This window comes from Podarcis liolepis (assembly GCF_965112155.1).
Source record: "Podarcis liolepis genome assembly, chromosome: 7".
Classification (NCBI taxonomy): domain Eukaryota; kingdom Metazoa; phylum Chordata; class Lepidosauria; order Squamata; family Lacertidae; genus Podarcis; species Podarcis liolepis.
In genome coordinates this window covers 51,852,491-51,879,889 of record NC_139561.1, presented here as the reverse complement: position 1 = coordinate 51,879,889, position 27,399 = coordinate 51,852,491, and the positions used below count along the sequence as shown (strand labels likewise).

The following is a 27,399-nucleotide window of genomic DNA, read 5'->3' as shown; positions in this document are numbered from 1 at the left end:
ACAATCAATCTGAAGTTGGAAAACTTGAGCATATGTTTAACAATCAATCCCACTGAAATCAAAGGGACTTAATAATCCTGTTTAATGTCAGTTGAAATGCAACCATTATTTAATTCTGCATTCCCTACTTCCGATTGTTTACATGAAAATGGCTTTGAGAGCTGTTTTTATGAGATTTCCAATCATAGCCTTAGCTCTGCGCTTAATTATTTCAAAAGATTTATTTAATTTTAGAACACATGTCCCAATCAATGTTAACACATGCCTTAAGCATTTAAGTTTATTGTCCTTTAAGCAGTTACACACACATTTTCATTAATTCGGTTACAAATGCAATGCATTTGCACACATGAGAGATTTTAGCTTGCAAACTTCCTGACAAGTTACTGGAAAAGTTTCTTAGTTGTATGCTATGACATATGTAGTAAAAGTCATTTTAAAACTGTAGCACAGTTCCCATAAAATGGGTGTGGTTGGCCTATTCACAAGGATTTTGGATAACGATCAGAAGATATTCCTTATCTGTGGAAAAAGATAATAAACAATGAAAGTGGTGGCAAATGCTTACAGCTTGTTCTATTTCAGCTATTCCTTATTTTTACAATATACTGTTGATTCACCTTGGGCAAAATAATGAAGACCACGGCTTGTGTCCACTCAGTAGACAAAATGAAACACTTCAAAAAATAATAATAGCCATTGTTTACCAAATACCATCTTGATGTACAAACACAAGTACTAAAAGCAAATCTGTCCCATGTTAGATTGGTGGTTTGGGAGTCATTTGTCACCAACAGTAAGTAGCTGCAGTTTTATGTGCTAATTGGCCAAATCCAGCTTTGGAAAAATGGTTTTTTCTTCACACATAGGAAGCAGTCTTATGCCAGATCAAACAAATTTCTCGTCTAGTCAGGCACAGCAATCAGCTATAGTCTGGCCTTGCCACACAACGTGATAGATAAATGCTTTGCCCTCTCTATTTAAGCAATTAAAGGATCTGAAGGCAAGCACATCCCTTATGCTTTTGTCTTCCTAACTGAAATAGCAGCATTGGAGCAATGAAAGGGACCTCAAAAGCCACCCACACAGCAGTTGGAGCAGTATTTTCTTTTGGAAGACAAAATATATTACCTGGGGCAACCATGATTTCACGTTTCTTTGATCTAATCCTGAGAAAGGTTAGATCATTCTGGGGATCGATATCTCTCACTGTGCTTTTTGCTTTCATAGTGAGCTGATGAAGGAGACCCGCGTATTGTACTGTAGTTGAGTTGTCGAGAGAGGTTCTGATTGGGATGCCTGAAAAGGAAGTCATTTGCTGCTTTAGGATTAAACAGGGCAGCATCAGAACCAAAACTGCATCTGAGGTTAAGGACCCTTCTGAAAAAGCCATTTTTACTCTGGAGAAAGAACAGCCAACCAGCAACTGTTACAGGTGAGGAGAGACAATTAAACCATAAATGGGAATCTTTTGCCTCATTTTGCTGCCTGGTATCAGAGAATAGAAAAAAGGAGAAGGGACACCTAGTTGGGAAGTAAACTGCCACCCCTACCCCATGCGTTTCAATGAGGTTTCAGTAACCTATGAGACAAAGGTTGTAGACTAAGATTGTCAGGCTGTAATCAAAATTACTTGGGCCAACCCTATGAAAAAGAGTTTTCAACAGTCTTCTCCATGCAGCTTGATATCCATTTCTGCTTAAACTGAATAACTTTTATCAGTGGTTACTAGCCAAAATAGGTATGTTTTACCTCCACTGCCAGAGGAATTATGCCTTTAAATACTAGTTTCTGAGAATCACAACCAGAGAGTGTGCTATTGTACTCAGGCCCTGCTTACAAGCTTCCCACAGGCATCTAGTTGGCTACTGTGGGGAAAGGATGCTGGACTAGAAGGTTCAGTTGCCTGATACAGCAGGGCTCTTATGCCCTTACGGACCCTCCAAGTGTCTGTATTTTCCAGGGACAGTCCAAGATTTTCAGAAGCCATCCCAGTTTCTGATTTGATCCCAGAATACTTTTCCTTAGGACGTCCCTATTTTCATCGGAGAAATTTTGGAGGGTATGAAGTTATGCAACTCCTGAGCCAAGGAGATAACTATACAACCTTTAGAAGACATCTGAAGGAAGTTATTTAATGTTTAATGGGTGGTTTATAAATAATAATAATAATAATAATAATAATAATAATAATAATAATGGTAATAATGGAATAGCATGTCCCTATTTTCATCGGAGAAATGATGGAGGGTATGCCCTTATGTTCATTAAGTACAGACATCTGGAGATACTGTAAAACCTACTGCTTGGGTAGGCACGTGAATCTTCCCTCAAGAATCTCAGTATTTGGGGTACCTAGACAAACAGCTATAAAAATAATAAACGGTCACAGACACTTGAGATCGTTACAGTAGTTACATACTGAGTGAAACTCCAACTTCCAGTAAATGGGAATGCTGCCACCAATTTTTTTTAAAAAAGCCTGTAATTTTATCCAGTGCTTTTTTAAAAAACTAAAAAAGGGTGCTGGTACTCCTCATGAAATTGTTGCAGTAAGTGCCACATTTTTAACATGGGGGGAGGGAGGAGGGAAGTGCTGGTACTGTGTACCCTTTAGCACCTCCAGAAAAAGCACTGATTTTATCCACTGTGTTAAAGTGGCAAAAGTGTCTTTAAAAACAGCATTTGTGAACTTCAAGAAAATGCTGAGGCCTCACACACAAGTCACAAAGTACCCATCAGCCTCTTGATATCAAATAAACTATTCACCCTGATGACTTATGCAGATTAAAAGAAACCAGTCCTCAGCTTTGAATTCAAACTGTAAATTAGCTTAAAGCAAGATTTCTGCCAGGGTGAAAAACAGCACCAATCCAAGAAAATGTTTCATTAAACACACGAGCCTGCCAGGTGCAAGAGACCACATTCTTTGCTAAAATTAACCCAACTGCAAAAGTATTTTTGTTCAAGACCCCACTGTTACATAATTGCCTCAGGAATTCAGTTTATCTTTTAGTACTCTAACAATATTAAATGCTGGGGGAAGCTGCTGCTGAAAAGAACTCCAAACCAAAAAGGCTCAGCTAAGGATTGAAGAATTGAGTAACTCGGCTCGGAATGGAAGGATACTGCCTGTGCACAGCCTTCCTTTCCTCCAGGACGCTATGGCAGAGGTGGGCAGAATGCAAATTTGTGAATGTACTTTGGATTTTACAAAATTCTCAAGTGCACTAACAGGAGACAGATGCTGTGGGGGATGGGTGTAGATTTAGAAAGAAGGAGCAGAATGTCTTCAAATGATGCTCAGCCCATGGATTTCTTTTCAGTACCAGAACTGAGCTCACAATCGTTTCATATAAAATACCACCCCTTGTCAATCCGTGGGTAGGAAAAATCCATGCCAAACTCCTGAGCATCGGAATTTCTCCAGCGGACTCCCTAAAGATGAACTTATGCTCAGCCAAAAGCCTTATAGAGCAAAGATTAGCAGACATTGAATATCAACACAACCTGGCTTGGGGTGGGGGTGTTTGCTCCCCCAGGTATCACGGAATAACCCCACCACTTGGCCTTCCATCATACATGTCATCTCTTTCATCTGTTCCACACCGACTTGCATTTATTCGTGCAAGGTTCAATGTCCTTCCATCGAACCTGCTGAGCCACAGATTTTCTAAGGGTTTGGTGTCTCCGTTATGCGTGTGTGACGGGAAAACTGTTGAATCTCTTCCACATATAATGTTCAACTGCCCCCTACATAGCATAGCCAGGACTAAATTCCTAGGTCCTGCTCTACTGTGCTTGGTGGGCCGGCCTGTTGAGTCACACGCCGCACTACTTTTGCAGGATACAGATCCCTCGGTAACTCTGCAGGTGGCGAGATTCCTGAACGCGGTTATCTCACACACAAAAACAACTAAAAAACAACAACAACACCAAAACTAATCGGACAGTTACGATGAGAGTGCATGTCGGACCTCGTCTTCAGTTTCTTTTTCTGTGATCCGTCCCTTGGAGCTCTCTGGGCCCCAAGCTGTTATTTGGCTCTGCTCATTGACCCACCCTAGTACCGTGATGTTCACCCTTTGGTGTCGAATATATCGGTCCTTATGCCTCTGTGTTTTTATGTTTGTACATATTTTATGGGCTAATAGCCGTAAATAAATAAATAAAATAAATAAATAAATAAATACCACCCCTTGTTTTTCCATTCAGCTTTCTTTGTTTCAATAGCCTAATCTGGAAGGGGAAAGCAACTTTGTTGTTGTTGCTATTTTAAAACATTTGGAAGATGGAAACCCTTGCAGATCTACTGCAAATCAACCTACTAACTACCAATAGATCCCAATCTACCTTCAGCCTATCCCTGGCTTATGATTTTACAAGAATTCAAATAATCATGGAATATGGATTTTTTTTAATGTCCGTATATGAAAATCTGAGGGAAAACCTATTTCTAATTTCATATCTTAATGTAATAAATTTTGGATGAGAATGTGGTATTGAACCTAATAAGCTGATTTATATTGTTTCAGTTCACTGCTCCAGTATTGTCAACTTAGATTGGAAGTCCTATTGATGGAATGCCAAATTGAATAAAACTTGTGAAGCACTGTGCAAGTCAGAAGAGCTCTAACCAGCTACACCATGAATTTAAGTTAGTTTCTGATGCAGAGTAACATAACTGCATAACTCATGTAACTGTCTTTAGTTGTGCACCTTATACACTCTTTTTTATTAGCTTAAATATAATACAGTAGAAGTTTTTTATTTGCTTCATTGATTTCCAGTTTAACCCAACCAAGCATCCAAATTCATTATCTAGGCTTACCAGAATAAAATATTCCCTTAATTTTATCACCTTTTTAAAAAGGAGATTTCAAATAAAAAAAGAAAAATTCCAAAAGGTATCTTTTTGTAAAAAGCGTTGAGTGTACTTTTGAGAACACCCAAAAGGCAGATCTTTACCTTCTGCATTTAAAACAATAGTTCCAATAACTCCTTTATGTGACTGGATCCTCTTTAAAGTTTCTTCTACCTCTGCCTGTAAAAGAAGCAAAATCACTGTACAAAATGTGAGCACTAGCCCATAACATTTTGGCAGCAGCCAAGATTTCTAACCAATTTCTAACCAGTTTTGGTCTCCAGCTCCAGAACATGGGATAGTATCTAACTAAATCAAAATCAGAGCAGACCCACTGAAATTAATAGAGTTTAAGTTAGTCATAACCATTAATTTCATTGGGTCTACTCTAACATTGGATCCAGCTCAGCAAACTAGCTACTGAATTAACAGCAATGGAGCATTTGTGGAGGGAGTCCTGTTGCAAAAAATAATCTGGAATTATGGAATCCTGCTGAAGGCACTAGGGAACAAGGCTGCTCTGCATTAATGGGGCAAGTCGGAAGGGACATGCTCTTAGTGAAGCAAGAGAGGTGCTATGTTAAAGGGTAGATGGTAAGATGGAGGCTTAAAATGTCATCTATATTGTTCTTTAAAACCCAGCATTAAGACAGCCACCTGCAGCATCCTCTACTCCCACATATAGTAGTCTGCTCATGTGGGGTTTCCTGCTACCAACACCCTGATAGCAGCAATACTGAGAGCAGAAAGCCACATTCAGAGTTGATAAGAAACCAGATGGGTTGGCTCCTTAAAATCCAAGTTAAACTCAAGCTCTTTGGTTGATTTATGGAGGCAAGAACCAGCATACCTACTTACACAAAAAACTTACGTTCAGTTTGCTCGTGGTTGCAAAAAAAAATTACATGACTCATAGATAGAAGGATGGGAACTCCCCCCCCCCACACACATTAAGCAATGGTTCCACGAGATTTTGGAGACATTAGTCCTTCAATAAGTAATCCATCAAGTCCAGGCTATATGACACTGTTCTTATTTATAATTTTCTGAAAGGATGAATATCAGTTAAGAAAAGTGCCAGCACATTATGAAGCAATAGTACTAATTGTAAAAGTCTTATTCTATTTACAGGAAAAGACCCTTTTCCTGTAAATAGAATAATTCCTGTAAAAGACCCTTTCCTGTAAAATAATTCCTGTAAAAGACCCTTTTCCATGTGTGTGTGTGTGTGTGTGTGTGTGTCCTAAAGTATTTTACAAGTTAAATGCAATAAAAACAGCAAATATCAAAACAATTATGTCAATATTGTCTTTAATATTTTTCCATCTTCTCTCCCAATCCCTTTTCCTTTTCAGTGAGCCTCGGAGCAGGGACTGTCTTATGATTGTTATCTGCAAGCCATGCTGAAAGCCTTATTTGGCTTAAAAGTGTGGCAGGGCAATGAGGGTGGGATATATACTACCCATATCTATGTATCTTTCTATATCTATATATCTCTGCGTGCAATATGGATTCTGTTCTATTGTACAATGTTGATTAAAAGCAAATATAAAGCAATTAAATCTATATATTCTCACAATCTGTTCATCCCATTGTAACTATCTCTGCCAGCGTCTACCTGAATCCCATTAGGCACATCACCTTTAAGAGAGTTTGTACTGGTCCAGTAAACACTTCCGCTGCGCCACCAGCAACAGCTCTCTTTGCAGAGTATTAATTAAGTCCAGTGCAGAGATTCTTGTTGCAGTACAGGCTTCAGAGTCTCAGCAGCAAAGAAATAACGACACAGGGAAGCCTGTCTTTCCAAAGACAGGTTTATTGCAGAAAGATAACAGAAACACCTCCGGAGCTTTCAGACATTTTTGCTTCACGCCCCAAACACAGAGAAAACAAACACTCTCTATATACTGAGCAACTTAACAACTTAACGAGCTTGACTACTTAAAGTCACATCACATTGCTAACTTGCCAGCGTCTTAGGTTTCACACCCTAACACCCCCTCTCGCTGGCAATACAAAAAACAAAATTACTTCAGACCCATTTCTTCACAAAAGTTTTCATGCTGCTGAAACCCAAGCGCTTTTGTAAAACCATCAGCTTGATTTTCATGACTGGGACAGTAATTTAATTTAACAATTCCTGCTTTTACCGTTTGACAAACATTTTGAAAGCGGATATCCAAATGTTTCGTACGACCTTTAAACTGCCCATTTTGTGCTAACTTAAGACACGGTTGATTATCACCCCATACAGTGATTGGAGTGATGGCCTTTTCATACATCTCTTGTGCCAAGCATTTGTAAAATTCTAGATCTCTCCATAACTCAGATAAGGCACAGAACTCAGCTTCTGTTGACGACAAAGCAATTAGGTTCTGTTTCTTGGATCTCCACCCAATCAGAGAGTTACCAAATTTTATTACACAGCCAGACACTGATTTTCTATCCTTTAAATTTGCCCAATCACTATCTGCCCAACAAGTAATCTGTGCTTGTCCTTCTGAAGATAATTCAAGGCAAAAATCTTTGGTGTATTGTAAATATCTTAACACTCTTTGAATTCCTTTCCATGCATTTACACTAGGTTTCGAAGCTTCTCTGCTGAGTAAATTAACAGCATAAGCAATATCTGGTCTACTCCATTGCGAAAGATGAAGTAAGCTTCCCAGTGCTGACTGAAAGATTTCAGCACGCTTGAATTCAGCACTATCCTTGAACTCATTGTCTTTTACAAAACCCATTTCCATTGGTGTTCTAACACCTGCACACTCCGTCATGTTAAACTTTTTCAACATTTGCAATATCTTGCCTTTTTGATTCAGTAGAAAACTGCCATTTTTGGTCCTATCTATCTGAACACCAAGATAGACCTTCACTTCACCAAGATTCTTAACTTTGAAGTGTTTATTTAACTCTTTGGCTAGTTTTTTTACTTGTTCTTCTGTCTTTGAAGTATAAATCAGGTCATCTACATAAACAAGCAAAGATTCTTGAGCATCTCCTGAATTTCTGAAATATAAGCAATTGTCAGCCTTGCTCCTGCTAAAACCAATGCCTACCAAAACGTCATTCAAACACTCATTCCAATTATGAGCAGATTGCTTGAGTCCATAAATAGATTTATGTAGTTTCCATACCTGATTTGATTTACCAACTTTCAATCCTGGCGGTAGCTCCATATAGAGCTCTTCAGCCAAGTCTGAATGAAGATAAGCTGTAGAGACATCAAATTGATTCACTTTGAACCCTTTCTGAGCAGCAACTGCTAATAGTGCCCGTAGGGTTTCACTCCTTGAAGTGGGTGCATAGACTTCGGAATAATGTAACCCCTTTCTTTGCGTAAAACCTCGAGCTACAAGCCTTGCTTTGTACTCTGGTTTCCCCATCGCTGTTGTCTTTATCCTGTACACCCACCTACAACTTACTGCCTTGGTACCTTCTGGCAGCTTGGTGATGGAAAACACACCCAGTTCTTTCATAGAATTCAACTCCTTTTGCATGGCCTCACGCCACCTACTGGCCTCCTCCTGGGGTAATTGCTCAACCTCCTCAAAACTTTCAGGTTCGCAATTTGCCAAACCAGCCCAAACACTAATAGCTTGGTACCTTTCAGGAGGTTTACCTTTGTTGGTACGCTTAGAACGCCTTAACAGTTCCTGCGATGTTCCTTCAGTTTCCCCCTCTGACCCAGAATCACTAGTCGTCACCTGTTTGTCACTAGTAGTTGAAGAACTTTCTGATTCTGACTTTACACGTCTCTCTTGCTGTACAGGTGAACTTTTAGAGCTAGAGGATTCTGACTTTACAGACTTGGGTGAACTAGGCGATTTCTCACCCTTGTCCTCAGACTCAAATTCCTCAGTCTGTTCTGGAACTAATACCTGCCCTGGGGCCTGAGTTTCATTGTTACTGTTCACCACATCAAATAGTATGTCAGGATTCCCATGAATTTTATTCCAACCATCCTGTTCACAAAATTCTGCACTTCTGCTGATTGTGATTTTCGTTTGATTGCCTTCTACATTCACAAATCTCCAACCTTTTGTGTTTGCTTGATAACCACAGAAAAACATTTCTTTAGACCTAGGATCGCCTTTCCTACGTTGTGCCCTAGGCACCAGCACATAAGCACGACATCCAAAAACTCTTAGATGATCAATTTTTGGTTTTTCCCCAAATAGCATGAAGTAAGGAGTATTGCCTACTGTGCTATTGTACACTCTGTTAAAAGTATAATTCGCATACAATGCAGCCTCAGCCCAAAAACACTGTGGAAGTCCAGAATCAAACAGCAAAGCAGCAATGGCTTCCTGTAATGTTCGAAATTTTCTTTCGGCAACTGCATTCTCCTGTGGTGAATAGGGATTGGTAAGCCTATGAACTATACCTTTCCTTTTTAACCACGTCTCCAGCGTGTGGTTCACAAATTCCCCACCACGATCTGATTGTATTTTACGTACCCTGGTGTCAAATTTACATTCGACTTCTTCAATCCAATCCATCAGGATGGAAGCTGCTTGTGATTTTTCTTTCAGAAAGAAAACCCAACTAGCCCTTGAAAAGTCATCCACCAAAATTTGCATAAATCTCGCACCTCCAAGCGATTTGACTGGCATAGGGCCACACACGTCTGTGTGCACAAGTTCAAAGGCTTTCTTGCTTACTCTATCAGATCTAGGATAGTTACATGTCTTAACCTTAGCATGTTTACAAGCACAACAATCCAGAAAATTTGGACAGGGTTTAATGTTACACCCCTCAGCTAAATCTGGCATCTTGCTTACATACTTAAAGCATATATGAGCTAACCTTCTGTGTAGTAGATGTGCACAACCTGTATGAGGAGCCTTATTTACACACTTAGCTTGAGCTTCACCTGTTGAACATCTACCTGCTGCTAACTGCTCTTCATCCAAAACAAAAAGCCCATCCTCACAGGGAATTTTAACTAGCTCCTTCCCCTGTTTCGAAATGGTGCACACATCATTTTCAAACTCAACCTTAAAACCACCTTTTACCAGGCATGACACACTCAAAAGTCCAGTCTTCATTCCTGGAAGAACAAAAACAGGAAGGTTAGTTTGCAAACAGTTAACATAAATTGTGCCTTTAAGGTTCATTTCTCGTTTACTATTGTCTGCTATAGTCACGGTTTTTGCAACTGGCAATGTCTTGCAGTTCATCAAGTGGCCACTAGATGTCGCTGGAACTAAGCTGTGACTTGCTCCACTGTCAATTATCCACTTCAAAGTTTGTTGGCTCCTTTTAGGACTCTTTTGTGCTGCCATTGCAGATAGTCCCTTATCAGCACCTGCTCCCCCTCTGGATCGTTGATTCTTGTAGTTCTCACGTCGTCTTCCCCTGTAACTCCGGAAACTGGCCTTGGACTGTTGAAATTCCTGTTGCTTTTCTGGACACTTTGCTATCAAATGAAACCTGCTGCCACATCGAAAACATGACTTGCTGGCCATAGCAGACACTTGTGAGGCTTCCTTACAGCTCTGTCTGCTAGTTTCCCCACGCTGGAAATTATCTGAACATCCAACCCTTGGGGTATTTGAATTATCAATACGTTTTCGATGATGTTGATATTCTTGCTCACACAATCTACCAGTCACATAATTCATATTCAGCTGGTCCTCTGGCAAAACTTGTAAAGTTAGTACTAAGTTTTCAAACCCTGCATGCAGGCTGCTAAGCAGAGTATAAACTTTAATATTTTCAGGAAAGTTCACACCTAAAGATGACAGTCGGTTGAAATACTCAGTCATCTGTGACGTGTGTTCAACCACACTATCCTCTGGCTTCAATTTCAACTCATACAAAGCACGTATAATGTTCACCTTCTCTCCGGGCGTGGCTCTATGGTGAATTCGCCTAAGAGCTTCCCAAATTTCAAATGCAGACCTTAAATTTTCCACATGAGGTAATTGGGAATCGTCTATCGATACCATCAACATGCATCTAGCTTTAGTGTCCATTTTATCATGTTCCCTGTTCTGAGCATGTGCAGCAGCCTGTTGCTCTGCTGTGGCATCTGCTGCAACAGCCACAAATGGCTTTCGCCTCTGGACATAGTCAGCCCACACTTCTTTGGCTTCCAACCAGACTTGAGCCCTCTTAGACCACTGCACGTAATTAGCAGAGTTCAACTTTGTAAAGGGAACCTGGAAATTTTCTGCTGCCATTCTTGGGGTCTGCTGCTACTCCCTCTGTGTGCCCTTTCTTCTCTTTCCCCTTGGGATTTGTCTTACTCACTTTTCAGACGCCTCCAGCCTCCTCTGAAGCCTTTAAGAGCTGGATTTATGACCAAGCCGGTCTTCTCTCATCCGAAAGCTGCTTTCACTTTCTCTGCACACAATACAGCTGTAGAAACGTAGAAGGATCCATAACCTAAGAGAGTTTGTACTGGTCCAGTAAACACTTCCGCTGCGCCACCAGCAACAGCTCTCTTTGCAGAGTATTAATTAAGTCCAGTGCAGAGATTCTTGTTGCAGTACAGGCTTCAGAGTCTCAGCAGCAAAGAAATAACGACACAGGGAAGCCTGTCTTTCCAAAGACAGGTTTATTGCAGAAAGATAACAGAAACACCTCCGGAGCTTTCAGACATTTTTGCTTCACGCCCCAAACACAGAGAAAACAAACACTCTCTATATACTGAGCAACTTAACAACTTAACGAGCTTGACTACTTAAAGTCACATCACATTGCTAACTTGCCAGCGTCTTAGGTTTCACACCCTAACAACCTTCACCAGCATTCCAACACATTTCTTAGCCACAGAGTATGTACACAATCACACCTGGCAAATTACATGCAACTCAACCCTACTTTTTTTTTTTAATCTCAGAAGTAAATTGTACTGGATCAGAGTGCTTTGCCCCAAATTAGTGTGCAAAAGATTGCAGCTTTAATCACTGTTTTGCTGCTGCCTCTGCTTCTGTGTGCTGTCACATTTAAAATTCATTCACTATTGCTTTAGCCATTCACAAATTTTAAAAGGGCAGAAAATGAGTGAAGTCTGTTTGTCAGCTATCACATCCAAATAGTGCTTTCCGCATTTTGCATAACAGGGCAAGTAATTTTAGGGTGTTGTCAGAAAAGCACCGAGGAATATTAATGGATTTATCATGACAGAAGCTTTGGGGAAGCGTGAACCAACCATACCACTACTAGCAGTTAGTATATTACAGTCAGTGTTATTATATGTGTTTACATCCGTAGGGCCACAGGTTCCCCATCTGTGCTAAACACACTTACCTAGGAGGTGAGCGCAATGGGGCTACTTCTGCGTAGGCATGCGTAAGATTCTTCTAGCCTTAAGAAATGTACACTAGTTCTCTTGTTTTGCAAGCAAGTTCAGAGTTAAACATACACGGGGTTTCAGTCTGAGGCTGCAATCCTAAACACACTAAATAGGAAGGAAGGCCTTCTTTACTAGGGTGGCCAGGTGAAAGCAAAGAGGATGCAGCCCTTGCAGAATTTAATAGCTGAATATCTGAGCAGGTGAAATCCCCTCTTCCATGCAACTAATAAAAGCTGGAGAAGCCACGCCCTCACTGGTGGAGGAAGAGGAGTGCGGGGGGAGTGCACCGCCCCCAGTAGTGTGATCCCAGCAGGGTGCCATCATAGCTGCCCCCCGCCCGTGCTGGGCACCCCACCCCGCAGGCAGTGCACCCCACTCCCAGGACACGTGCCCCGCCCCTACGGGCAATAAGAGACTGCTGCATTGGGGCATTTTTTAAATTACCCCCTCCCCACACACATGTCAGCACCAAAGGAAGCTGACCACATCTTAAGATACTTAAGATAAAAAGGTAAAGGGGCCCCTGACCATTAGGTCCAGTCGTAGCTGACTCTGGGGTTGCGGCGCTCATCTCGCTTTACTGGCCGAGGGAGGTGGTGTACAGCTTCCGGATCATGTGGCCAGCATGACTAAGCCGCTTCTGGCAGAGCAGAGCAGCGCACGGAAACGCCGTTTACCTTCCCGCCAGAGTGGTACCTATTTATCTACTTGCACTTTGACGTGCATTCGAACTGCTAGGTTGGCAGGAGCAGGGACCGAGCAATGGGAGCTCACCCTGTTGCAGGGATTCGAACTGCCGACCTTCTGATACTTCACCTTTACTAAGGAGAATCATAAGGATGATTATGAAAGAGCTTTTGCCATATTTGATGAGCATTTTATTCCCATGTGTGACGTAGTTCATGGAAGTGCTTGTTTCCATTAGAGGGTTCAGAGGCCTTGGGAGCCAGTGGAAACCTTCGTGAGACACCTTATGAAATGGTAGAAAACTCTGATTTTGAGGACGAAAAGGAAGATCGCATCAAATACATGGTACTCATAGGCATCCTGGAAAATGGACGCTCAGGATGCAAATGCATACAGATTCAACCCTTCATACTGCAATAGGAATGGTGAAAAATCAGAACAGAGATCAGAAATCATCAGAAAGTAACCTGGAGGTCTCCAGCAAGCATAATGCTAAAAGAAGAAAGTACTCATCCACAGAAAGCACTACTAAGAAACTCTCCTGAACAGCTTGGAGTAAGCCTCAGACAAGTTCAGACTTTTCTCAGTTCAGGTATACTAGATGTGGGGGGGGGGGGGAAACCACAGCCCTGGGGTGAGGTGCCCAGCCAGAAGAACCTGATTCCACAAGTGTAAAAATCTTGGGATACTTTGCAACAGGCTGCCAAACTAACAGAAGTAGCAAATGGCAGCCCTGATATACTTTTTCTTTGATCTATTGGTTATGATAATTAAGAGCCAGCATTGAGAGTGGAATCAAACATCTGTGGCAAGATCATAGACTTTAAAATGGATTCAGGTGCTGATGTGACAGTCATATCAGAAGAAACACATCTTAATCTTGATCCATCTCTTTTGTTGACACCTGCTGGTACCAGATAAAGTTGACCTGGAGGACCCTTGACTTTTTGGGGACAATTCTCTGCAAAAACATCATACAATAATAAAATATTCAATTTCAGTGTGCATGTGATTAGAGGATCAAAAGCAAATAGCCTCCTCCACTACAGTGTAGCAACCACAATGGCTTTTGTAAAGAAAATAGGTAATATTGAAAGAGTGTATGGAGTTCTTGGACTCTTAAAAGGAGACTGTTTATATTATTTTGAAGGATAATGCAAAACCATATAGCGTATGTTCACCTCGGAAATTCCTGTTTCATTGCACCACAAAGTAGAATATGAACTAAAGAGAATGGAAGAAGCAGGTGTAATAAAGAATCTTACAGATACTTATAAAACTGTCACTATTCTACTGGAGTACTAACATTCTTGAATCTGCAAGGCTGTTCTAGTTAAGTTGAACAGTAAGAATGGAAGACTCAGGCCATTGTAAAGAAGTACCTGTCATCCAGATCCTGTGTCATTTAGGCCAATTGAGGAGAATTTATTAGAAATCACAGACATCTACAGTTAATGCCAAAGACAAAACAAATATCAGGAGAGATCCCTTGTGTATGTCTAGACTTGGCATCAGGAGATCTACCTGTTGCAACACAGCCAGAGAGGGAAAAAGATAAACAGCCCAAGAGCCAAGTTGTTGCTTGTTATGGCCAGGTAGTCAGGAAGCCCCTTCTTGCTGTGGACCATTACTAGCCATGCGTTTGTTTTATTTCTAAATAGAATTCATATAATAAGGACTGCAAGTAACTGAGAGGAGATTTGACAATGCATTGGCCTAATCATTATGCATTAAGTTTCCCTTCCCATTCTGAACAGTCAACCTCAGTTTATTTTGCTTTTTAAAGATATAATTTATTTGCATTTAAATTCTGCTTCATGGCCCAGAACGTGGCTTCTGATGCAGCACCCAATAAAAGGAATCATGTTTGACAACAAAGCAAAATGTATGCAACATAATGGGAGTCAACGCTTTACAATATAAAAGCAATGATTTCAAAAGCCATGGTTGCTAATATATGCATTTTAACATATAACATGTTGGAGTGATGTGAACAATGGGTTAAATAGTGTGTGGTCTCATGTCTTGAGTTAATAAATCCCCCACATCTGGATGTTCTGAGCTAAGAGATTAGGTGCCCTGGGTTACTATAGCAGCAGAAGAGAGATTGAGTGTATGACTTGCTGACTCATTCACCCTCCCATTGGTTGAGGAATGTAGAGGCGAGTATGATAGTCTCTAGGGCAGGGTTTCCACAACTTGGGCTTCCAGGTGTTTTGGGGCCACTGGTCCTGCTAGCTAGGGATGATGGGAGTTGTAGTCCAACAACAGCTAGAGAACCAACTTTGAGAAACGCTGTTCTAGGGCATTGCTTTCATTAAGTCATCTTGTCTTGCCCTGATGCTGTCCTGTTTGCTGTTAGAGTGAAGGAGAAGATCTCCATAAGCCACATGAAGCTCTGCAAGAAAACATTTTAGTCTTCCATGAAGAAGTGAGTACCGGTAATTTCTACCTCAAACTGCATTCATGATCTTAGCGACCATCTTCATGGCGTCCTTCCATTTCAGTTGATTGACACAAAGTGATTCTCGGTGGATGATACAATGAATGAAAGGACATTTGATGCCATGCTTCTGAAGCAACCCCACAAGCCCCAAAGTTTTCCCTGTCATTGATGATGCACCATCTGTTGCTACAGAACTTAGCTTGATGAAACCTCCGATTTTCTGGAGGACGGCTACAACTTCTTTGCAGATATCTTCTTCTTTTGTCATACTAGAAGAGAAGCTATGACTAATAGCTCCTCCAAAACAGTGAAATGGCTGGCCATGCCACGAACAAATATTACGAGCTGTGCAATGCCCGTCACATCAGTGCTTTCGGCAAAGGCAATTGAAAAATATTGTGCGTTCAACAGTTCCTCGTGCAGCATGTCCAATACATTTCGAGATAAAGACTCTATCTGGCGCGACACCATTTGATGTGTCAAGGGCACTGATTAAAAACGCTTTACTGTTTTTTTCCTCCTGAAAGGCTTTGGCCATATTTATAGCACAGAATTTCACAAATTCACCATCGTGAAACGGTTTCATATGTTGCCCTATTGATTCTGCCACAACAGCTTCCTGTCAGTTTGTGAAAGTGTTGTGTCTGATGGGTGAGTTTCTTTTTTTCAGTTCCTTAACAAGGATTTATCCGGCTTCATCTTTGACTTTACTATACACCCCAAGGCATGATTCATAAAACAATGACAACTGACATTATACAGTTTGGGCACACTGACTACTGACTACCCCCACAGGCAGCATGCCACACCCCTGCGGGTGGTGCGTCATGCTCCCGGGATGTGCGCCAGCCCCACCCCCGCCTGCTCTCCACCCTCCAGCGCCAGAGCATGAGCCTCCGCCACTGGCAGTAAGGGTCTTTTTCTGACCTATCCCAGAGTTTTAAAAACAGTTTTAACAGTGGATCTGTTAATCTCAACCTAATCTTTGTTGGCTGATTGATAAATGAACTTTCCAAGGTCTGTGTAAAGCTGTAGAGAAAAGAACACTTGTCACCCAGTGGTGGAAGCAGAAAGTGCAGAGAAAATTTAGCATACATACCCAGCATGTCACCCTCTTTTGCATGTTGGATAGAGTTGCATTCTGCATTTACTGTAACTGTTGGAATAAGTTCAAGAGCAGGAGGGTGTTTAGGGCATTTGTGCTTTCTTGCCAGCCAGCTATCCTCAACAAGGGTGCAGCTGGAGATTGGTTCGCCCTAACCTAAGTGACTTCTAATGAGCATGGATCACAGATTTGGATTGGAAAGAAGGGCTTTCTTTTTGTGAAGAGGAGAGAAAACTGAAGGGTTGGCCTGGTTTCTTGCATAATGCTTCAGATAGGGAATTGCTGAGCTTTACTGGCGCAATCACTGTTTGCTGAAATCCAGTTTAGGGAGGGAAGCTTAGAGCTCCCCTAGACCTGACTTAGCAATTCCTATTGGCACAGAGCTGCAGAAGCCTCTCTGCTGCCAGCTGCTGGAGTTCCCTCTTGCAACACACCCCATTTGTTGCTGCTGCAGCCTCTCTGCTGTCAGCTGCTGGTTGGAGAGTTCCTTATTTGCAACACTCTTAAATTTTGCATCTGAAAGGTGTTTGCATCTGTGAGTAAGGCCTAAGAGCACAGACTTCCTTGGCATAGCTGGAGCTTGAGAGAAAGTTAGGACATTGTAGACTAAAATAGATTTCTGTACTGCTCCCTATATTATTGATCTCTTGTTGACCCACTGTTGTTTGTTAGCTGAATAAATATCATTTATTGCATGTTCCGTAGGAGCTGTTACTCAGACTTGGCGTCCCAGGTTTCCTGGGTAGCGGCTTGAGCCAGAACCTAATGTACTGTCCAATAGACAGGGTACTGGCCTTGTCCATCGAAGACTTGCATATTTATTTTGGCAGACGCTTTTGTGGATTAAAGTCCACTTCATCTCATGCACACTGTGTTATTCTCAGTTGGCTGATACAGTGGTACCTCTGGTTATGAACGCTTCTGGTTACGCATCCTTTGGGTTACGAGCTCCGCTAACCCGGAAGTAGTTGCTCCTGGTTGTGAACTTTGCCCCAGGATGTGAGCGGAAGTAGCACGCCAGAGGCTTAAGAACGGACCTCTGGAATGAATTAAGTTAATAACCAGAGGTACCACTGTATATACGTGCATGGCTACTGGGGGCGGGGAGTGTAAATGGACACTGAAAAGGGTGTGTGTGGAGAGGAAGTAGAGCCAAAAGCAGAGGTAGCAGTAGCTGTATAACATTTTGATGAAGAGCCAAAGTATAGCCTTTAAGTGGAATTGCCTATTAAAAACTGTATGTAAAAACTATGATGTGAAACCAGTTATGATAATGACTTCTTTAGTTCAGCATCTGCATAGAATTTCATTCCATTGCATGAAAAGGAGACAATTAATCTGGACACTGCAAGGCTGACAGAACCAGCAACTATAGAGAAGCTGTGGTGGATCAAAACGGATGCATCTGTGCCATTTCTCTGCAAGCTGCTTGGAGAGACTTTATGATAGACTTATCCATCTGTGATATGAGGCCTTGGCATCCCGAGGGGAGGATAAGATTAGAAGGCAAACAACAGCCATGTAGCCAAAACAAAAGTGAAAGCATAACATATTTTGGCAAGCAAGCGCTGGACGTGGAGAAGAATTATACACTGCCTTTCTAGGGTGATTATGGTAATTCATAATCTACATCTTATGTGCCCACCTGACTAATGAAATAAGTGCAAATATGGAAAAAGCCACCTCTCTGGTTCAGCTCCTGATCAGTGTAAACAGTACATGGAGAATCATTTTGTTGTGTTAGTTACTGCTTTCATTCTTCGTGGTGGTGGTGGGTGTTTGGTTTTTCTTCCTGCTGTTTGTTTTGATTTGTGTGCTTTGCTCAGCTGAACGAGGGCCTCAAGGTCTGGGCCAACTGCTTTGTATTGGTCACTTTGAACTTTATGCCAGATTAAGTTGCTAAGCAATTTAGGACTTCTGCTTTACAACTTGATGTGCTGAAGGAAGTTAGGAGGAATCATAGAAGCATAGAATCATAGAGTTGGAATAGACCACAAGGGCCATCGAGTCCAACCCCCTGCCAAGCAGGAAACACCATCAGAGCACTCCTGACATATGGTTGTCAAGCCTCTGCTTAAAGACCTCCAAAGAAGGAGACCCCACCACACTCCTTGGCAGCAAATTCCACTGTCGAACAGCTCTTACTGTCAGGAAGTTCTTCCTAATGTTTAGGTGGAATCTTCTTTCTTGTAGTTTGGATCCATTGCTCTGTGTCCGCTTCTCTGGAGCAGCAGAAAACAACCTTTCTCCCTCCTCTATATGACATCCTTTTATATATTTGAACATGGCTATCATATCACCCCTTAACCTCCTCTTCTCCAGGCTAAACATGCCCAGCTCCCTTAGCCGTTCCTCATAAGGCATTGTTTCCAGGCCTTTGACCATTTTGGTTGCCCTCCTCTGGACACGTTCCAGTTTGTCAGTGTCCTTCTTGAACTGTGGTGCCCAGAACTGGACACAGTACTCCAGGTGAGGTCTGACCAGAGCAGAATACAGTGGCACTATTACTTCCCTTGATCTAGATGCTATACTCCTATTGATGCAGCCCAGAATTGCATTGGCTTTTTTAGCTGCTGCGTCACACTGTTGGCTCATGTCAAGTTTGTGGTCAACCAAGACTCCTAGATCCTTTTCACATGTACTGCTCTCAAGCCAGGTGTCACCCATCTTGTATTTGTGCCTCTCCTTTTTTTTGCCCAAGTGCAATACTTTACATTTCTCCCTGTTAAAGTTCATCTTGTTTGTTTTGGCCCAGTTCTCTAATCTGTCAAGGTCGTTTTGAAGTGTAATCCTGTCCTCTGGGGTGTTAGCCACCCCTCCCAGTTTGGTGTCATCTGCAAATTTGATCAGGATGCCCTTAAGTCCATCATCCAAGTTGTTGATAAAGGTGTTGAATAAGATCGGGCCCAAGACAGAATCCTGTGGCACCCCACTAGTCACTCTTCTCCAGGATGAAGAGGAACCATTGATGAGCACCTTTTGGGTTCGGTCAGTCAGCCAGTTACAAATCCACTGAGTGGTAGCATAGTCAGGACCACATTTTACGAGCTTCTTTACAAGAATATCATGGGGCACCTTGTCGAATGCCTTGCTGAAATCAAGGTAGGCTACATCCACTGCGTTCCCTTCATCTACCAGGCTTGTAATTCTGTCAAAAAACGAGATCAGGCTAGTCTGACATGACTTATTTTTCAGAAATCCATGCTGACTATTGGTGATCACAGCATTCCTTTCTAGGTGCTCACAGACTGTTTGCTTAATGATCTGCTCCAGAATCTTCCCTGGTATTGATGTCAGACTGACTGGGCGGTAATTATTTGGGTCCTCTCTTTCCCCCTTTTTGAAAATAGGGACAACATTTGCCCTCCTCCAGTCTGCCGGGACTTCGCTTGTTCTCCAGGAATTCTCAAAGATGACTGCCAGTGGTTCTGAGATCACATCTGCCAGTTCTTTTAATACTCTTGGATGCAGTTCATCTGGCCCTGGAGACTTGAATACATCTAAACTAGCCAATTATTCTTGTACTATCTACTTAGTTATTCTGGGCTGTGTTTCCTCTGCTGAATCATTTGCTCCAAATTCTTCAGGTCGGGCATTGTTTTCTTTATCAGAGAAGACTGAGGCAAAGAAGGCATTGAGGAGTTCAGCCCTTTCTGTGTCCCCTGTTTGCATTTCACCATCTTTTCCTCTGAGTGACCCCACTGTTTCTTTGTTCTTCCTTTTGCTACGGACATACCCATAAAAGCCTTTTTTGTTGCTTTTAACCTCTCTAGCAAGCCTGAGTTCATTCTGTGCTTTAGCTTTTCTGACTTTGTGTCTACATGTGCTGGCTATTTGTTTGAATTCATCTTTGGTGGTTTCCCCCCTTTTCCATTTTTTGTACACATCCTTTTTTAATCTTAACTCAGTAAAAAGTTCTTTAGATAGCCACCCTGGCTTCTTTAGGCACCTTCCATGTTTCCGTCTCATTGGTATTGCCTGAAGTTGTGCTTTTACTATCTCCCTCTTAACAAACTCCCAGCCATCATGAACTCCCTTTCCTTTTAGTATTCCTGTCCATGGGATCTCACCCAGCACTTCCCTAAGTTTTATGAAGTCGGCTTTCTTAAAGTCAAGAAACTGAGTCCTAGTATGCTTGGCTGCTCCTTTCCGCTGTATAGTAAACTTCAGAAGAGCATGATCACTCGCGCCTAATGATCCTTCCACTTCCACCCCACTAACCAGGTCATCAACATTGGTTAGGACCAGATCTAAAATGGCTGTTCCTCTTGTTGCTTCTCCCACTTTCTGGACAATGAAGTTGTCTGCAAGGCCAGTGAGGAATCTGTTTGACCTTATGCTCTTGACTGAGTTTGACAACCAACAAATATCCGGGTAATTGAAGTCCCCCATCTTTGAATGCCCTCTCCCTTCCTTTTGCATGCTTGGCCATCTGTTCCAGGAAGGCATCATCTATGTCCTCCGTTTGGCTTGGGGATCTATAGTAAACTCCCACAATGAGGTCTCTGTTATTCTTCTCTCCCTTAATTTTGACCCAAATGCTCTCACTTTGGCTTTGAGGTTCTAAATCTTGGATCTCTTCACAGGTATACACATCCCTGACATATAGCGCCACTCCTCCTCCTTTCTTGTCTGGTCTGTTTCTCTGAAATAGATTGTATCCCTCCATTATTACATGCCAATCGTGGGACTTATACCACCAGGTTTCAGTGATGCCTATTATGTCATATTTAGTTTGCTGTACCAAGAGCTCAAGCTCATCTTGTTTATTTCCCATGCTTTGCGCATTAGTGTACAGACATTGAAGTCCATTAATCATCCCCCCGTGTCTTTTATTTAAGGATTTTTTCCTCCCACCACTAGGTCTGCATGCTGTTTGCTCCATTTGGTCTTTGACATTTGGATGATCATCTTCATCAATTGATAGACTCCTACCTTCAGGAGCACTGTCTCCCTCCCCCACATTAGTCAGTTTAAAGCCCTCCTGATGAGGTTTCTGAGATTTTTGGCAAAAACATTCCTCCCAACCGTTGTGAGACAATGTTAATAATGTTACTTACATGGATTGATTGCTTTGTCAGGCATAATTATTCATGCCATTATTAAACCATGAATTGGTTTGTGCTATTTCTATCATGTTCCTGTAAGTTGTTATATTTGCTGCAAATTCCATAATTCATCATGCTTTGTGCTCCGATAAATAGATTGATTTGTTCCAGTTACAAATCTTCCGTTTGTGGTTATTGCTGGTTATGTTTACTCTGTGTTCCACCTGGTTGCTACTGAGTATATTCAAACTCTGGTCAAAGGCCACAGTTAATATTGGTATATTAATCAGGACTTGGCATGGTGTGCACTACCCTTGATGGGATCCCTGAATTAATAGAGACTATGTTTCTCCACTTAAAGTATTTTATGAACTTCCTGTCTTCTAATTCAGTTCCATCTGCACTACACAACTAAAGCTGTATCACTTCACTTTAAACAGTTAAAGAATCATGGGAGCTGTAGTTTGCTAAGGGTGCTGGTGGTTGTTAGCAGACCTTCTATTTTCCCCACAGCTACAATTCTCATAGTTTAACAATCAGTCCCTCTTCCCAGGGAATTCTGGGAATTTTAGCTCTGTGAGGAGAATGGGTATTTCTTAGTAACTCAGCATCCTTAAAAACAGCAGCTCTGGGGATACTTTTCAGGGAGTCATGATGGCTAAAGTGGTATCATATAGTATGTATGTGGCCTAGGTATGGCAAGCTTCCTGGCTAAGCTTGACCCCTCCATGTGATGTGGTGCCCAGCTCTGGGGTTTCAGCCAACCACTACAAGTTTGTGAGTTGGAAAAGGTTCAGAACTCTATTAGCTTTACCTGTTGGTACTCCAACTGTGTATGTATATGCAGCAGTGGTCCTGATTCCTGTTTGGACTGGAATACAAGTCCTGTTAAATTTCCTCCCATCTTTTAGCCTGACCTGAATGAATGCAGAATCTTTGAATGCCCTCTCCCTCTGTGTTTCCTGCACCATGTTTTCTGAATGCTGCTGTCCCAAAGCAGTTGTCATTAGCTCCCTGGAGCATCCTTGTTTTCTGAACATACACAGCGTTGTGGAAAGAAAGAACAAAATCTGAATTGCTTCCCCTCATCCTCTAGATGGTGCTACCGTTATGTCACAAGCAGCTGCATGCGTTTTTGTTTTAAGGAGCGACTCCCTGCCATGCATAACTTGGTCAAAAAACAAACAAGCCAACTATCTTTGTTTGTGTGTCGATGCAACGCTGCGCTTTATTTTCATTCTCTTGTGGCTGCAATTTACAAAAAGGCCTATGTGGACAATGCACCCAGAGTTAATTAGTGGAAAACTTTTGTTGTTGTTTTTTTAAATAGCCCAAGAATTAATTTAGTTTTAAGAAGCGCTTGTTTGGTCAAATTCTCTGCATGTCCCTGGGTGTCTTCCACAAAGGCATCTCTGTGGCGCACCGAGACCTGGAGTGCTGATGAGGGCAGAGGTGAGGCGAGTCGTAGCCGGTGCTTCTGATTAAGTAAAGGCAATAAGCGCCTTAAGACTCCCAGCAGATGCCTCTGCTTTTGTATGCTAATGGAACTTTTATGGACCATTTTCTTTTTTCTTCTGAGAGCAGATGTAAGTATAGGAAAATCACTTCTTTATATCAAGAGCAAATTGATAATAACTGCAGCTCGCTTGCAAAGCAGAAACGGCACAGTCCCTTTTTAAACAATCATGGCAATAAGGCTCATGGACGGGTTTGTGGAAATGGATGTTTCATATTCTTATAACTTCCCTCCCAGTTAAGTAGACTTTGCGTAAGGACAATGTTCTTACCCAGCACTTTTCTTTGTTTTAATATCACGAACTTCTCTTTAGGTCTAATCAGTTTGCTCTTCAGTGACATCCTTGCATGCAGAGGTTCGGTCCCTGGAGCCTTCAGGTACAGCAGGGGTGGGGAACTTCCTTTCAGCCAGAGGGCTGTATTCCCTTCTGTGGGGTGGACATGTGGCAGTGTGGGGTGGGGCCAAAGGCAAAAGTGGCAGAGCAACAATGGTGAGTGTTACCCTTGCACGGTAGGCGCATAGTGCATGGAGACTGGACTCTCCGGTTAGCGGAGTTCTTATTGGTCCAACACATCACCCCAAGTGCAGTGACTGGCCGGAGCCTAGCGGAGTTGCTTATGGGGAGGAGGCTCACTACCCTCCTTGATCGTATGCACCCCAACCAGGCTCTTGAGCAATGGCCATCCACTGTGCTGCGGGGGGCTCCAAGAGGGTTCTCCCCGGGGGACACTGTGTACGTCCAAAACTATGGGCCCAGACAGGGTTGGGTCCCTGGTTTCATTGCCTGCTGTACAGGTCCAGTTTGCTACGAGGTAGGGTTGGAGGGGGAACTGGTTTGGAAGAGACACCTCGACCAGATCAGAGCCAGGGCACCTTCAAACACGGAACTTCAAGCGGAACCAGAGGACAGAGAAATGGGTACTTCAGCCGATTCTGTGCCCAGGCCAGGGTGGGAACCAGACGGGTTGCTGGGGACTGAGTTACCCCAGCAGGGCGACTTCAGGTCGGAATCCTCAGTGGCTCCATTGGCAGTGACCCCTTTGGACCCAGCCTCCCTGACCTCCCCACTCAGACCGCAGGTACCAGAGGAACCTCCTGGGTCACCCATTCGGGCACAGGAACTGCGACTATCCCAGCGGGAGCGGGAAAGGCCGGCACACCTTGATGACTATGTTTGTTCCTTTTGTTAGGAAGTTGGGGGGAGGAGTGTTATGCACTGGGTTTAACACATTTTATGTTTCAAGGCGCGTTCTAACCAATTGTATAAGCCTTGGTAGACGAACGTTCTAATGGCAAGTAAGCGCATGCACTTTCAACTGTCAGCTGTCAACGGTCAGTTCATGCTTGGCATTATAATTGTGTTGTCCAGTCAGTTCGGTTCTTGTTTTCCTATGAGTGAGCTGTTGTCGCTGACAAATGTTAAATAAACGTAGTTGAGGAACTTATACTGCCTTGGGCTTCTGACTTTTTCCAAACATTTAACACTCTTCAGCATACCTTTTGGGTGGTTTACCGTTTGTGGCCCTTTCAGATCTGCATAGTATACACAAGTCTACCATGCTAGGTTTCTCCTCTTTAGGAGAATGGACAGGGCAGGCTGGGTCGTCCTCTTATATACCTGCTGGGATTGACAAGGCACCTGACCCTCACCTGAATCTTATAGCTCTCCTGTAGCTGCCTCTGATTAGTTATCATTTAACTCTTGGGGTAAATAATTAGCGTGACACATCATGTGCATGGATGCTGCCAAACCAATTAACCAACTAGAAAGATCACTGTTAATAGCACCAGTTTTCCTATAAGTTGATATTGCTGGATAGTTTTTATGAACTGCAAAAGCATTTTTAGTTTGCTTTCTGTTGCCACCCTGGAACTTTTCTTTATTAGTGCCACTTTGTTTTGTACGATTCCTCGCAAATGAAGGAAAACAACTTTTCTGCTTGTATCTGTTGATAATATAATTTTGGTTACTGAGGACAAACAAGATTGTACAAAAACAAGATTGGGTGCAAGCCTGGCCAGGACATAGATGTCCTGACTGTGACAAAGGTTGCTTGCTTGATTAACAGCTGTTGGGAACTTCAAGGTCCCTGCTCTCCCTTCTTATGATCTTTGTACTGGACCTGGAAGGGACGCGGGTGGCGCTGTGGGTAAAACCTCAGCGCCTAGGACTTGCCGATCGCATGGTCGGCAGTTCGAATCCCCGCGGCGGGGTGCGCTCCCGTCGTTCGGTCCCAGCGCCTGCCAACCTAGCAGTTCGAAAGCACCCCCAGGGGCAAGTAGATAAATAGGGACCGCTTACCAGCGGGAAGATAAACGGCGTTCCGTGTGCTGCGCTGGCTCGCCAGATGCAGATTGTCACGCTGGCCACGTGACCCGGAAGTGTCTGCGGACAGCGCTGGTTCCCGGCCTATAGAGTGAGATGAGTGCACAACCCTAGAGTCTGGCAAGACTGGCCAGTACAGGCAGGGGTACCTTTACCTTTACCTTTTACTGGACCTGGAGACTCCAATAGAGAGCATTCCATGTCAAGAAGGAGGACAAGTGGGTACTCTATCAAATGACAGGGCAGGAATTACAGTGGTACCACGGGTTACATACCCTTCAGGTTACATACGCTTCAGGTTACAGACTCCGCTAACCCAAAAATAGTACCTCGGGTTAAGAAGTTTGCTTCGGGAAGAGAGAACAGAAATCATGCTCCGGAGGCACGGCAGCAGCAGGAGGCCCCATTAGCTAAAGTGGTCTTCAGGTTAAGAACAGTTTCAGGTTAAGAACGGACCTCCGGAACGAATTAAGTACTTAACCTGAGGTACCACTGTACATGGAGGAATTACACCAGCCTTTTCGCTGGTGGTGCTCATTGTATGCCTCGCTCTTCCCAGACCTGCTCTCTTTTGTCCTGTATTTTGGAGCTTTATAACTTAGGAAGACTTTGGAAGGATTGGTTGACAAGTCTTATCAGTTGCTGACATATGAGCGGATTTTATTTGCTCCTGTTCTGTGCTTCTGGTGCACCAGGGTTTACACCAGCGTAATAAAGTTGGCCAGGATGACATTATCTGCACAGCAGGGGGTGTTCAGTAAACAGTGCAAAGGCTGAGCTGAAGCATTCCCTGTTGGTTATCTGCTTTCAGCAACAGGGGTCGCTGTTTGGTAGTAGTACCCAATTGGTTAGCTGCCAGATTCTAGAGCTCCCTATTGGTGGCTCTTATGTAATTCACAAAATACAGAGTCCATTCATAAAATACAGTGTACATTCATAAAGCGGTAACATATTTCCATTGCTACATATTGGGTGTATATTTCAGCGGTTAAACGTACAGGTTTATGGCCATGCTGTAATGTAGTGCTTATGCGACTGTGAATGAAAGGTGGCTGGGCTCATTGCAAACTCAAGACTTCAAGTGAGGGGCGGGCAACTCGGGCCTCTAAGTCGTGGGGGCCTCACCAGCCTGCCCTCTCCCCAATGCTGCAGTCTCCCAAAACTGCAAACCCAATACTTCATGCGAGGGCAGGGCAACTTGGGCCCAACAACTATTAGACTCAGGGCTAGTCAGTGGGGCCCAATTTGAAGCAGTGGGGCACAACTTGAATTATAATTTTTCTAGGGCCCCAGTTCACAGCCAAAGTCTGCAAAATCTTAATAAGTGTCCTCCCTTTATTTCCATAACAAGTCCTTGAGTCTGTACTCTGAATAGTGACACCAGGGACCTAGAAGGTACGGGGCTTGTCAGTCCAACCCCTGCACAGTCTCATCAGGGCTGACGTTAAGGCAATTGGAGCAATTGGGCCAAATTGGGCCCCGTGGGCCACTCCTAAGGGGGCCCCTGCACCAGGGCAATCTAAATGGACTTTATTTATATCTATAAGATTTTGCAGACTTTGGCTGTGAACTGGGGCCCTAGAAAAATTATAATTCAAGTTGCGCCCCACTGCTTCAAATTGGGCCCCACTGACTAGCCCTGAGTCTAATAGTTGTTGGGCCCGAGTTGCCCTGCCCTCGCATGAAGTATTGGGTTTGCAGTTTTGGGAGACTGCAGCATTGGGGAGAGGGCAGGCTGGTGAGGCCCCCACGACTTAGAGGCCCGAGTTGCCCGCCCCTCACATGAAGTCTTGAGTTTGCAATTTTGGGAGAGGGGAGAGTGCCTGCTGGGGAGTGGGCAGGCTGGCAAGGCCCCCTAGATTTAGAGGCCCTAGCCTACTTAGCCTATACATAAATCCGGCATTGGGTCAAGGCGACGGCTGCCCCTCTGCCACCGCCATTGCTGCAGCATCAATGTCCCGAATGTGTACTGTAGTATTTATTTATTTATTTAGCCACGCCCCCCCCAGCTGACCAGATTGGTCGACCTAACGAGTGAGGCAGCCGGGGACTCCCTAATGGCAGGGGGGCTAGCTACACCACCCGCGCAGAGGGAAGAACT

The 27,399-nt window shown here is 43.2% G+C and overlaps 1 protein-coding gene across 1 annotated transcript; it reads right to left on the bottom strand.

Annotated features, from left to right (window-relative positions):
* Positions 1-266: 266 nt before the first annotated feature.
* Positions 267-15,571, bottom strand: DYNLRB2 (dynein light chain roadblock-type 2; the record flags this gene model as incomplete). The annotated part of the gene is made up of 4 exons (XM_083512604.1): positions 267-522; positions 1,132-1,299; positions 4,969-5,116; positions 15,317-15,571. 4 exons carry the CDS (start codon positions 15,569-15,571, stop codon positions 479-481), a joined length of 615 nt encoding a protein of 204 aa, XP_083368730.1. The 3' UTR covers positions 267-478.
* Between the last annotated feature and the right edge of the window lie 11,828 nt (positions 15,572-27,399).